Source organism: Selaginella moellendorffii, unplaced genomic scaffold (genome assembly GCF_000143415.4).
Source record: "Selaginella moellendorffii unplaced genomic scaffold, v1.0 SELMOscaffold_19, whole genome shotgun sequence".
NCBI classification, from domain to species: domain Eukaryota; kingdom Viridiplantae; phylum Streptophyta; class Lycopodiopsida; order Selaginellales; family Selaginellaceae; genus Selaginella; species Selaginella moellendorffii.
The window spans coordinates 882,912-895,127 of NW_003314280.1; the positions used below are offsets into that span (position 1 = coordinate 882,912).

Genomic DNA, 12,216 nt, shown 5'->3' on the forward strand with positions numbered 1-12,216 from the left:
TATATATATATATATATATATATATATATATATATATATATATATATATATATATATATATATATATATATAAAAGAAAAATTATGGCAATAAATATGTAATTGTATGTGGGAGCATTATACATTTACATATACACTGATTTATTTTTTTCTTTTTAAATTGCATGAAAAATATTATGCACATAATCACTTTTAAATTGTTATTAAGCAATTAAAATATGATTATGTGTATAATATTTTTATTATGGGATATATCATATATGTATGAGGTGTAACATCTTATAAGCAACCAAGGAGAACGACTCGAAAAGTAATCCATAAAGGTTTAAATATAAAAAAAAAAGGCTTATGAACAAAAATACACCCCCTTTTTCAATTAGTTAAAGGTCTTGGGATATTTAAGGTTAAGTGTTCTTGGGTTTGAATAATACTGGGCTGAGAAGTCCAAACTCAAGAGCTTACACATCTTTGACTGCCACACAAAATTGATGCCATGTTATCTCAAACAATATATCATAAAAAATATATTAATAGTTTTTTCATGTTATTGAATATAAATTTGTGATCTTTTGATTATGATCATCTTTTTCCTACTTTATATGCATTTTTATTTGCCTTTTATTCCGTGTGGCTATGCATCATTTATTGCAATTTAAAAATGTATTTTGATTGCAATACACACTAATGTAAATATAATGCTTCAATCATCTTTATAAATATTTTTCATTTCTTACAACTTATTTAAATTGCAATGTCTTAATATAGAGTTTGTGGATATGATGTTTTTCATTTTTTCATTAAGCGTGTTAAATTTTAAATGCATTTTAGATGCCATGAGCTAAGCTTGCCAGCACTATATATTTAAAACACTTTTATTGGTGAGGATAATAGAAAGAACTTTACATATTAAGCCCAAATCATTATAATACTTACTATATATATATATATATATATATATATATATATATATATATATATATATATATATATATATATGGTTAGGAACATGATAAATAATTAGAACTAACACTTTACTACAGCTATAGTAAAACCCACTTGCTCATAAAAAACTATTGCACTCAACACCCCAAATATTCAAAGAAGATTTTGTGCTCATCTTCACATTTTAATCTATACACCAATCAATCATTAAACCTAAAGCCTATACTTTAGTGACATATCAAAAAATCTTATATAGAATTGAATTTACACAACACAAAAAATTATATATATAACACTATTTGGACTTTACCATTTCATATTTGGTAGGCACTAATACATGGATAAAGTGTGTTTAAAATACTATTTTGTAAGTTATGTATATGTATTACAACAATTTAAGCACGTCTATTTTTTTTTCATGTATTTTGCAAGCTTCAACAATTTTTTATGAAATCACCTTCCTTGAGGTGTACCTCTTTTTCAAAATTATTATCACAAATTGCTTGCTATATAAAATTAGAAGGCTAATTGTATGAAAAATTATTTTAAAAAACATGTAAACTTCTTTGATCTTAATATACCTATTTATGTACTTTTGTGTTTGATGTTAAGTGTTATTAAATTTATCATAAAAATTACTTCCACTCAAAGTGGTATGCTAAGAACATTAATGCGTTAAAACGTGAGAAATGTAGTAGCCTAGTACCGCAAGCGACACAAGCCCCTTATGATCCTCATTAAATTCCACCACGTCCGTAGGCTATATTTGAGCCATGGCAATGGGTCCAAGCCCATTTCTTTTCTTAGCTGGAAAGACGCGGCTACATTTATGTCATATAACGCAAGCCCTCATCTCCGTACCACTTGGAAACTTTAAAAGTTTAAAATCTCTCCTTCCCGCGCGGCATTGACTGGTGGACCATCAGGCCGTCAAGCGTTTGCCATTAACTAGCCGTCCGCGTTGGGAACCAGGCCGTCAGCCCGTCAAAGAAGGACACGTGACTCACTTTCGGGGCATTTGATTGGCCCAGGTAAAAACTCGGGTCGCCTCTGTTTTACCTGCCTCGAGGGTTTATCAAGGCTAGGTCAAAATCGAGCAAGAAAATGGCGCTGGCAGAGATGCCAATGGATTGGGCGGACAGGACGGCGCTTCACAAATCTCTGCTCGAGCGGGAAGATTGATCGTGAATCGTTAAAGTCTCTCACAAATCTCCATCATTTTTCTCATCTTCCTCTCGCAGCAGCAGTAGCAGTAGCAGTAGCAGCAGCAGTAACAACAGCGATGGCAGCGATGGCCGCCCCGCATTGCCTCCTAGGGTTCTTGCTCCTCGCCTTCTTGATTGTCGCAGCGTCCCACCAAGAACACCAAGAATCCAAGAATCCGGCTCAAAGAAAGCTCCTCCAGCAGCCGCCGGCAGCGGCATTCCCGAATCCCAGCCTCCAGGCGGCCTACATTGCGCTCCAGGCATGGAAGTCGAGGATCACGGGCGATCCCCAGGGCATCACCGCGACATGGATTGGACTCGACGTCTGCCGCTACCGCGGCGTGTTTTGCTCGCCCGCGCCGGACGACTCGTGCAAGGAGGTGGTGAGCGGCATCGATCTAAACCACGGCTTTCTCTCGGGGACGCTGCCCGAGGAGCTCGGCCTCCTCACCTATCTCGCCCTCTTCCACATCAACACCAATCTCTTCTGCGGCACGCTGCCCGGATCCATGGCCACGCTCCTCCTCCTCTACGAGCTCGACGTCTCCAACAACAGGTTCTCGGGCCCCTTCCCGCTCGTCACGCTCGCCATGCCATCGCTCGCCTACCTCGACCTGCGCTACAACGGCTTCTCCGGCGAGCTCCCGGGCGCGCTCTTCGACAAGCACCTGGACGCGCTCTTCGTCAACAACAACCAATTCGCGGCCCAGGTGCCATGGAATCTGGGCAGCTCCACCGTCTCGGTCGCCAATTTCGCGAACAATCGCTTCTCCGGGGGGATCCCGCCCAGCATCGGCAACATGCGCCGCACGCTCAACGAGATCATCTTCCTCGGCAACCGATTCGATGGCTGCATCCCGGGCGAGATCGGGCTCCTCGACCAGCTCAACGTCTTCGATGTGAGCTACAACTCGCTGGGCGGTGGCCTCCCGCCCAGCATCGCGCAGATGATCAGCCTCGAGCAGCTGGACGTGGCGTTCAATCTCCTCACCGGCGACGTGCCCGCGGCGATCTGCGATCTCCCCAACCTCGAGAACTTCACGTTCGCGGGGAATTTCTTCTCCGGGGAGAGCCCGGATTGCCTGGCGCTGCCGTCGCGGGGGAGGATCGTGGACGACCGCGGCAATTGCATCCCCAATCGGCCGCTCCAGCGGCCCGCGCAGCAGTGCCAGGCGTTTCTATCGCAGGAGCCATCGTGCTTCCCATTGCCGCCCAAATCGTTCTTCCCCAATCCCCCTCTCCCCTGCTCGCCGCCGCCTTCCACTCCTCCCTACTAGATCTCTTTTGCTAGAACTAGATCACGGGTCCATCCACCGATCAATGATCGATGCTAGTTTTTTTCGTTTGTTCTTCGCAGTCTGGAATAACAAAATCTATAAATCTCTTGACAAGGATCTGTGGATCGCCCACCGCAATGCCTCTTGTTCTACTCTGGGCATTTGGATGGAGTGGAGCATTTAGGCCGATCATTCACTGCTCGTCAGCGCCTTTCCAGAGAGAGGGACGTTTTTAGTTTCTTTCAATTTCTCTCTGGCACCAAATCAGCCCTAAGTAACGACCTTGCCCGCAGTACCGCGCGGTAAAATGCAAGATTCGACAGTACCGTGCGGCACATTGTAAGCCATTGACCGCTCGCTACCTTGCGCGGTACGAAACAACGTAGTCTTTATTTCAAGCGTTCCGACGGTACCGCGCGGTACAAAGACAAAGAGCTTGACGGCACCTTGCGCGGCATGAAACGTGTTTTTTCAAGCGTTCTGACGGTACCGCACGGTACAAATGCAAAAACTTTAGCAGCACCCGGTCTTGGACTCTTTCTTCTCGGACAGGAGGAGTGTTGTCCCCGGTATTGGAACTTGCTGGCTACCACCAGCGCCCTCGGAGAGGCTCTTCTTGCTGACAATCCTGTAAATCTCCGTGAGCACCGAGAAGAAAGCGCTGTCGACGTTGGTGGCTTCCAGGGCCGACGTCTCCATGAAGAAGAGCTCCTCTCTCTCGGCCAGATCCTTGGCTTCCTCCACAGACACCGCTCGCAAGTTGCCTAGATCGGATTTGTTACCCACCAGCATCACCACGATGTTGTTGTCAGCGTGAACTTTGAGCTCCTCCAGCCACCTTGTGACGTGCTCGAACGTTGGCCGCTTGGTGATGTCGTAGACCACCAGCGCTCCCACTGCTCCGCGGTAGTACGCACTGGTAATCGCTCGGTACCTGGTAGTTTGATCGATGAGCGCTAATAAAAATGTGATTTTGGAAGAGGAAAAAACTCTCTAAGGCTAGAAGTACCTCTCTTGACCGGCGGTGTCCCAGATCTGTGCCTTGATCGTCTTGTGATCCACCACCATGGTCCGGGTCTGGAACTCGACGCCGATCGTTGCCTTGGATTCCAGAGTGAACTCGTTCCTGGAGAACCTGGCTAGCAGCTGCGACTTTCCTACTGCCGAGTCCCCAATCAGAACCACCTTGAAGACATAGTCGATCTTCTGATTCATGTCCACGAATCCATTCATGCTCAGCTAGGACTGTGCCGGATCCAGAATAGTCACCCCCACTTCTCGATCGTGAAGCGGTCCGCCTCACCCAATAGAGGGGCACCAAAAGAAAAAACTTGCTGTCCTCGTTGTCGGGGAGACACAGTCAAGTTTTTACTTCACCCCACGTGTTGAGCTTCTCTTCTTGCTACCGTATATGCACCACCGTCGCCTTTTCTGAGAATTCAATCGTCCTCGTCCTCCTCGGATTCGAGATCCCACTCACTTTCCTCCTCCTGTTCGTCGTCACCGGCCTCTTCAGGAGGACGGAATCGCTCAGCCTCGGACTCGCTGCCATCACTGCTAATCTCACTGTCGAGCAGATCGTCGCTGTAGGCCATTTCATCATCGTCGTCGTGGTGGAGCTTCTTCCTGTCGGCCAACAACTCGCCATCTATATCATCCTCTTGGTACTGTACAAGCGAGAAAGCAAAGTTACGCATCGACGAAAGATTTGAATCGAACATTGTATGAGAAAAAGTTTGGTTGGTAGCTTACGTACCTTGGAATCAATCGCCTTGTACAGCGCACTATGCGGTGTGTCTGGCAGAGCATTGCTCTTGAGAAGATAGTCCTGTAAAAATTCCAATGAGTTGGTTGTTGGTGAGAACCAGAAACTTTAAAAGCTACTGCCGCGGGAGTACTTACGTAGTCTTTTCGGAGCTTCATTATCAGCTCCTCGAGCTTCTCGATATGGAGTTGAAGAGCCTGTAAAAAGAAAGTAAGAAAAAGTGCTTAGACGACGAGAAAAAAAGAAAGAAAAAATGTAAAGCACACCTTCTTTCGTTGATTTCTTTAGATCGAGCTAAAGCTTTGCGTTTCGTGAGCAGGCTACGCGGTCTTAATTCAGCTGGACGTTGGTAATTCTTCCCCCTGTACACAATAATCGCTTGACCCTTGGACGTAGTTACTACTCCCACCAAGATGCCACCGCTTTCAATTTCCAGCATCTTCGCCACTTCCAAAGCTATCGCCTTATCTTTCTCCTTGAGAATAAGCTTTACCAACTCTCTGTGTTTCCAATGTAGATGCATATTTTCAATAACACCATCAAATACTCCTCGTCTACCTGCATACATGGTTCTTGCTCACAAAAGATCTAGAAAAAACAAAGACAATTTACCGATAAGTAGAAATGCGTCCATCCTTAGTCCCAGCTTCTTAAACATGTAACGCTCCTCTTCCGTGATGGTCTCCCGATCGCGAGGATGCTCAGACAACAGCAAAGATCGCTCAAGTTTCACTATCTGCAAGTCAGCTCTCCTTTTCTTGGATATGGCCTGCAACGTCCACGGTCAGTACCTCGCTACAAGTTTACACAAGGGACAGCTTACCGCAGCAAGTTTTGCCTCCAATCGCTTCTGTTCCCTCACTTTCAGAGCTACAACTGCGGAATTCCTGTCCATTTCGTCATCTTTCTCGCTTCTCTGTGCTTCCCATTGCCTCCTCATCTCCATTGACTCGCTCAGTGAACCTGATACAGGTGTCGTTCTGTTTTGTCCATCACCGATCTGCGCTGGTATTCGAACTTGATCCTCTTTGAGAAGGAGTTCTCTCATATTTGACTCGCGTTCTCTAAGTACAGCTGCCACTGACGTTGGAAGGAAGTCCTTCCCACGGTACAAAGTGATAAAAAACTTGTCCCTTGAGAGTAAAACTCCTCCGGTAAGCCTCTGTAACAGCAAAAATCAATTCATGACGAGCGAAAGTCACACATACCTCCAGTTCTTCAGCCATGAGCTGATTCCTCGTGTTTTGAACACCTCTTTTCAGACCGATTTTAACTAATTCGCTTTTCTGCCACAGTTTCAAAATAGCAGAAGCCAAGCCTTGTAATCCTCGGTTCCGACCTGTTGCCACAATTGAAACGAAGCTACGTTAGCACCATTTCAAGCACTCAGTCATTTACCAAGGACGAAGTGTGGAGGAAGCGGTTTCACAAGCCTTCGTAAGACTGTCAGCTCCATGTTTGACAAGTTCTTTTTGGCTCTGTACGGCAGCATCCTGAGCGGCGGCTTGTATCCGGGAACAGACGCTGGCAACAAATCTCCATCAACAGGCACGGGCTTTCTTCCAATCCAATCATCGTAACGTGGACCAAGCTCCTCCAAGAGAGCATCAATCTCATCCAAGTATTCGTCTTCAATGTTGCCTTTCTCGGAATCCCGCCGAGCTTCTCCATGCTCTGACTGGCTGTAGTCACGATCCTCGTCCTCATCTCTGATCTTTATAGCCTCCATCAAATTTATCTTTCTCCGTTGATATTTTTTCAAGTTCGCCACCATAGAGTTGTCAACGCGAGCAAAGTATCCTTTCCCCCGATATAAATGGCCATTCCTCCAGTTCTCCATACTACTAAGCCACCAGTTTTTTGGTCTACCCAGCAACCCAAATTATAAAGAACCACGGAAGTGCGCAACTGCTAATGAAAAAAGAGAAAATAGAAAAGACAGCCATTTACCTCTAGTTTCGTTCGTGCGTTTGTTTCATGTTTATCGCTGCCGGACCATCGCACTGGATTTTCACTACCTCGCATTTCTGCCAGCGGCGATGGATATCTTGAACGACTGCTTTGGTGACCCCGAGATAGCCGACTTTGATCGGATTGACAACCCGGATAGCAATGCGTTGCAATCTCCTCAGCTCCAGCTCCGGAATCGTTAGCTCCGCCAGGCATGGAAGCTTTGGCGGCTGCGGTCGCGTCACAGGAGTCGGTGCCTCGGACGATGATTCACGCTGCCATGGAAAGCTCCCTTGCTGGCTGGTAGAGTCCCTGCCCTCCAGGCTCGAGCTTTCAGAGAATGGAGCGGCAGTAGTATCCGGTGGAACCACGTGGGTGCTGTAGCTCCTTTGCTTCCGCTCGATAGCGCGCAGCTTCTCCACAATGTTGAGCATGTGAGAGTGGGAGCTCCCATTTCCAGCGTCGGGCTTGGGCCGGGGGAATCTGTTCGACTTGTTCGCCAGTGGCGTTGGAGTGCTCTGATCCCATGGAGTTCTCTGCGGACTTGGAGCTCCAAAGCCTAGATTTCCATTGAAATTGCCCGCAGCTCCCTCGTCTGGTCTCGTCTGCCAAGGGAGCTCTCTTCGTCGCTGAGATAGCGTCCTCACCCTAGCAATGCCGCTGCTGTTCTGGTGATTTTGGTCATCGGCAGGCGCGGGAGTGGAGGATGAAGACGAAGAACAGTGAGCTGGGAAAATGCGGCGCTGCTGGAAGAGATAATCAGGGTTTGATCGAAGAAGCAGCCGATTGCCCGACAACGGCGAAGTCGAGGCGCCGGATTGAAGCGCCATCCTGGAAATACTCATACCTGGATTCAGGGGGCCGCCGCCGCTTCTTCCCCGCCACAGTCACGAGGACGCGAGAGTGGCCGCCATAGCCAGAGCATTCCCGGGGGTTTTAGCTTTAAACCCTTAGGGCTTTATCCTTGCCACGTGGACACAAATAACGGTAAAAGCACTTGCCACGTCATTGTACCGTTTTTGGAGATGAAGGATTAGGGCTCCCTCGAGGATGAAATTCTTTAGGGGCAGCAAGGGCAAGAGCTCCGAGAGAGCTGAATCGAGCAGAGCGCCGTCAAGATCCGGGCGATCCGAGGCAAGTAAATCCGAGCGCTCTGCTGAATCGCGCCATGATCGAGCTGAAAGAAGGCTTCTCAAAGAGGTATGGAGCGTTCTTCGGCATTTCTCTACGGTTTTCTTGATGGCTTGTAACCACAGCTCGCTCGAAAGAACGAGGAAGTGGCCACACAGAGAGAACAGCTCGGTAAGCTCCACAACGAGTTTGCCAGGATTGCCGAGCTCCAGGCGTCCCAGAAGAAACATATGCATTCTCTGGAGCGCGACCATCGGATGGAGCTCCGGAATCTAGAGAAGCAAGTGCAAGAGGAGCGAGCAGTGAAGCATGCGATCGAGGTTCGTTCGGTTTGTCGAGCAAGAACATAAAAGCACTCGGGTAAAACTATATCTTTTCTTCGTTCGCGTGTTCTTCTTTCTTCCTGTCTTCTCTCGTTTGTGTGGGAGCGAGCTTCTAACGATGGTGATTCTAACAGATGGAACTTGCAACACTGATGGACAGGTGCAACGAGCTGGTGCACGAAAGCAAACTTAACGAGATGAAAGAGGCCGCGAGCAACGTGGACGAGGACGAAGAACACGACGAGGGGCAAGATCAGTGCTCTCATTCTCACGAGGTAAACATGAAGGTTTTCTCGCACAAGTTTTCCAAGCTTGTCTCAGGGAACTTCCACGCATGGATCCTCGGAAGGCCGCTCCTCTGCAAGGGGAGCTAGACGACCAGACGAGCTCCGGAAGCTCAAAGGACACATGAACACACTCGGGGCCTCGATGAAAGAAGACGCTCGCTACGATCCAGATGAAGAGGAGGAGAAGAAGAAGCTGCTCGAATACGAAGCTAAGACATCCAAAGCTTGCTCCAGCGTCAAACGGGACTTGGGAAAGCTCAAGAAATGGGTGGCATGGAAGTGGCGCTGGGCTGCCGAGGCTCTCAAGTCAGATATCATGGCGAAGAAGCTAGAGGATACCGAGAGCGAGCGACCGAATGGCAGCCATAAGTCGTCGTCGTCGTCGACTTGCTCGGGGTGTAAGAAGAAGACGTGTGTTTGCTCGACCTCGGAGGGCGATAAGAATCAGTCAGTGGTTCCGGCTGTGATGACGGCCTGGCGAGCGTATGCTCGAGCTGTTCGTCTTGAGAAGAAGGCCATCTCGATGATAACTTCGCTCGAGAAGATGGTCAGCGCACTCCCGTGGTGGATCCGGCGAGTCGGGCAGAGGAGGCTGCTCGAGCGCTGCTTCTTCCGGTGGGAGATGCATGCTCTCCGCAAGAACAGGTCGGGTGGACAGAATGGATCGGTGGATCCGACGAAGAAGTCCTCGGCTTTCAAGAACGACGTGGATTCCAACAGGTCGGCTCCGTCCCCGAAAAGGAAGAAGAAAGACGATAGTGGTGCCGCTGGTAGCGGTGGCAAGCACAGGAAAGCGTGGGGATCGTCCGGTGGCAAGGGAGACTATCTCGCTTGGGAGAACCGAGTGAGGCAGAACACCAATCCTCGCGAGTTTTCGAGGTGGTCTGGCGTGAAGAAGCTACAAAATCTCCAGGTTTGCAGCTTTCGTTCTTCCCACCTCGATCTAAACAGTGATCTCTTTGTAACCAGGCATCAATCCAGAAGGAACTCCAAGAACTGGAATCGCAGCTCTCGCACCATATGCAAGCTCTCAAAGAGGACAAGAGCAAGCCCATCGCTCCAAAGGGTCCCATCTGGAAGGGATCTTGCAGCTCGACGTGGGAGATTTGCAACAACTTGATACGCTACTTGACGGATGCTCGCAAGCAGCTGGCCTCGGCGGATGGCAAAGCCAACGACGGGCAGAAGGCCTCTCCAAAGCGGTACCGGGGAGGAAAGGAACAGCTGCTCGATTTCCCGGGAGGATTCCAGAGGAAGCAAGACGCCACGGCTGCTAGAAATCCCCCGCCAGCTTCCAACACCAAAGGAGTCTCGAAGAACAAAGTTACTGGAGGAGGAGAAGTAGCACCAGCAGCAGCAGCAGCAGCGCCGGATCATCAGACCGTGCTGGAAGTTCCCGAGGCCGAGGGATGCAATCTCACGCTCGATCCAGGCGCCTCGGTGAAAGTGAGCCGCCCAGGCGGGAATGGGAAGTGGGGAGGCAAGGATGGATGGGATTTCTACGGAGGGAGGATTTGCACGGCGTCGCAGTACGCCGAGTACCTCCGCGACGAGATCCGGCGATTGAAGGTGTGGCAGCAAGAGCACGAATCGCAGATCCGCAAGGAATTGGGCGCCAGTGGAGGAGGAGGAGGAGGAGGGAAATTGGCAGGGAAGTACCAGAGATTGGGGCAAGACGTTCATCCGGAGCTCGAGCTTTGCTGGTAGCGCGAAAACTAAGAATTTGAAAATGCTCTGTTCTTATTTTGACCTAACCCTAGAGGGTTTGCCCTAGACCGTAAGATCTTCGCATCGCTATGATCCAACGGTGATCCTACGTGGCTTATAAACCTAAGGGTTTACTGGAGGCGGCCGAGTTAGGGTTTAGCTCCCTCTTTCGTCGGCTGCGGCGCGTCCTCTCTCGGCAAAGCGCGAGGCAAGTTTGGCGCTGGCGATGGATTTCGTTCTAAATTCGCGTTTGCAGGTAGAGAGCCGCCACAATGTCTGCGCGCAAGAAGATCCAGAAGGAGGAGGGCCAGGAGCCGGATGCTTTCGAGCTCACGGTTGCGCAGGTTTGGGAGAGATCTAGTGAGGCATTGCATGAAGTAAGTCCCTTTTGTTTTTGCTCAGGCGCTATCAGAGCTTGAGGGCGCTAATCAGGAGCTCCGAGGCGACTTGCGCGACCTCTCTATCAATTCAGCAAAGTATGTTAATTCTTTGAAATCATTCGTGAGCTCTAAGCTTGTGTTTATTCTTCGCAGGGAAATTGACGTGTCCAGCAATCGCAAGGCGGTCGTGATCCACGTACCTTACCGCTTGAGAAAGGCGTATCAGAAGATCCAACCCAGACTGGTGCGTGAGCTCGAGAAGAAATTCAGTGGCAAGGTAAGCTATGGTTTCCAAACTTTTCTAGGCCAGCTCGTTAATAGTTTTGCGTGGTACTTTAGGACGTGATCTTGATCGCAACCAGGCGCATCTTGAGGCCGCCGAGGAAGGGCGCCGCCGTCTCCAGACCAAGGAGCCGGACCCTCACTGCCGTGCACGACGCCATTCTCGAAGACCTGGTTTACCCCACGGAAATTGTTGGCAAGCGCATCCGGTACCGCTTGGATGGCTCCAGAGTGTTGAAGGTAAGAAAACTCCCCTTCATTTCCGGCGCTCTAGTGACGAGCTCGAAACGTTTTTGCAGGTCTACCTTGACCCCAAGGAACGCAACAGCACCGAGTACAAGTTGGAGACGTACTCGGGTGTCTACAAGAAGCTGACTGGCAAGGATGTGGCATTTGAGTTTCCCGTGCAAGAAACGGCCTAGAACTCGTAATGGAGCATTTCGTTTTCTTGCTCTTGAGGGTTGGAGTGACGCAAAAATTTTGACTTGTTTTTAAAGTGGGGTTGAATTCCAGTTCCAGGCCGGTTGAGGGCTCGTCGAATACACACGACTCGGTTCTTTGGTGTGTACTACAAACAAAGCTGGTTTGTCCCTCGAGGTTAGCTCACCTGGTTGAAAGTAATTCTAAGCTGTGCTCTGCTGCTTTTGCCAGTGCCAGAAATGTACGCACTGGGTCAGAAAAGCGCTGTAACTCTCCCAGAGTTCACATGCACCCCGTGGTAAATTCTGTTCAGAGTGAGGGTAGATAGAGCTGTAGCAGTGTGACATTCTTTAGGGAGCTATGGCTGTCCGGAGCATAGCAGTAGGAGCTTTGATCCTCGTCGTAGCTTACGTTTGTGGTGGTGTTGGAGCTGAGCAGGAACATCCCCGTAAGCCGGGAGCTCCCAGAGAGAAGCACTGCCGAGCCGAGACTCCCGCTGACGATGGCTGGATTTCGCAGTGCAGCGGCAAGATCTCCTGTCCGAGCAC

At 49.1% G+C, this 12,216-nt stretch overlaps 4 protein-coding genes across 4 annotated transcripts; 2 read left to right on the forward strand and 2 right to left on the reverse strand.

Moving 5' to 3' along the window:
* Window positions 1-3,765: 3,765 nt before the first annotated feature.
* LOC9650629 (ras-related protein RABA4c) lies at window positions 3,766-4,853 on the reverse strand. Its single transcript, XM_002972439.2, has 2 exons — window positions 4,433-4,853; window positions 3,766-4,357 (listed from the first exon to the last, which is right to left on the reverse strand). Exons 1-2 carry the CDS (start codon window positions 4,654-4,656, stop codon window positions 3,937-3,939), a joined length of 645 nt encoding a protein of 214 aa, XP_002972485.1. The 5' UTR covers window positions 4,657-4,853; the 3' UTR covers window positions 3,766-3,936.
* Window positions 4,854-4,862: 9 nt separating this feature from the next.
* On the reverse strand, window positions 4,863-8,077 carry LOC9651304 (CRM-domain containing factor CFM3, chloroplastic/mitochondrial). The gene is made up of 8 exons (XM_024677451.1): window positions 7,157-8,077; window positions 6,587-7,053; window positions 6,397-6,527; window positions 6,012-6,350; window positions 5,801-5,957; window positions 5,455-5,746; window positions 5,180-5,234; window positions 4,863-5,090 (listed from the first exon to the last, which is right to left on the reverse strand). Exons 1-8 carry the CDS (start codon window positions 7,981-7,983, stop codon window positions 4,863-4,865), a joined length of 2,496 nt encoding a protein of 831 aa, XP_024533219.1. The 5' UTR covers window positions 7,984-8,077.
* Window positions 8,078-8,210: 133 nt separating this feature from the next.
* Window positions 8,211-10,649, forward strand: LOC9651305. Its single transcript, XM_024677333.1, has 5 exons — window positions 8,211-8,338; window positions 8,395-8,629; window positions 8,727-8,867; window positions 8,914-9,792; window positions 9,849-10,649. Exons 2-5 carry the CDS (start codon window positions 8,579-8,581, stop codon window positions 10,584-10,586), a joined length of 1,809 nt encoding a protein of 602 aa, XP_024533101.1. The 5' UTR covers window positions 8,211-8,338; window positions 8,395-8,578; the 3' UTR covers window positions 10,587-10,649.
* A 53-nt stretch (window positions 10,650-10,702) lies between these two features.
* Window positions 10,703-11,817, forward strand: LOC9650630 (40S ribosomal protein S7). Its single transcript, XM_002972247.2, has 6 exons — window positions 10,703-10,794; window positions 10,843-10,930; window positions 10,989-11,062; window positions 11,120-11,243; window positions 11,306-11,488; window positions 11,548-11,817. Exons 2-6 carry the CDS (start codon window positions 10,859-10,861, stop codon window positions 11,668-11,670), a joined length of 576 nt encoding a protein of 191 aa, XP_002972293.1. The 5' UTR covers window positions 10,703-10,794; window positions 10,843-10,858; the 3' UTR covers window positions 11,671-11,817.
* The last annotated feature ends 399 nt before the right edge of the window (window positions 11,818-12,216 follow it).

Coding starts and splice junctions, on each gene's coding strand:
- LOC9650629 (XM_002972439.2), bottom strand. CDS start 4,656: ATGAATGGATTCGTGGACATGAATCAGAAGATCGACTATGTCTTCAAG. Junction 4,358..4,432: donor GACACCGCCGGTCAAGAGAG/GTACTTCTAGCC, acceptor TCAAACTACCAG/GTACCGAGCGATTACCAGTG.
- LOC9651305 (XM_024677333.1), top strand. CDS start 8,579: ATGCGATCGAGGTTCGTTCGGTTTGTCGAGCAAGAACATAAAAGCACT. Junction 8,868..8,913: donor AGTGCTCTCATTCTCACGAG/GTAAACATGAAG, acceptor AGCTTGTCTCAG/GGAACTTCCACGCATGGATC. Junction 9,793..9,848: donor AGAAGCTACAAAATCTCCAG/GTTTGCAGCTTT, acceptor CTTTGTAACCAG/GCATCAATCCAGAAGGAACT.
- LOC9651304 (XM_024677451.1), bottom strand. CDS start 7,983: ATGAGTATTTCCAGGATGGCGCTTCAATCCGGCGCCTCGACTTCGCCG. Junction 7,054..7,156: donor GCGATAAACATGAAACAAAC/GCACGAACGAAA, acceptor GTTGCTGGGTAG/ACCAAAAAACTGGTGGCTTA. Junction 5,091..5,179: donor ACAAGGCGATTGATTCCAAG/GTACGTAAGCTA, acceptor TCGCTTGTACAG/TACCAAGAGGATGATATAGA.
- LOC9650630 (XM_002972247.2), top strand. CDS start 10,859: ATGTCTGCGCGCAAGAAGATCCAGAAGGAGGAGGGCCAGGAGCCGGAT. Junction 11,063..11,119: donor CTCTCTATCAATTCAGCAAA/GTATGTTAATTC, acceptor TATTCTTCGCAG/GGAAATTGACGTGTCCAGCA. Junction 11,244..11,305: donor AGAAGAAATTCAGTGGCAAG/GTAAGCTATGGT, acceptor GTGGTACTTTAG/GACGTGATCTTGATCGCAAC.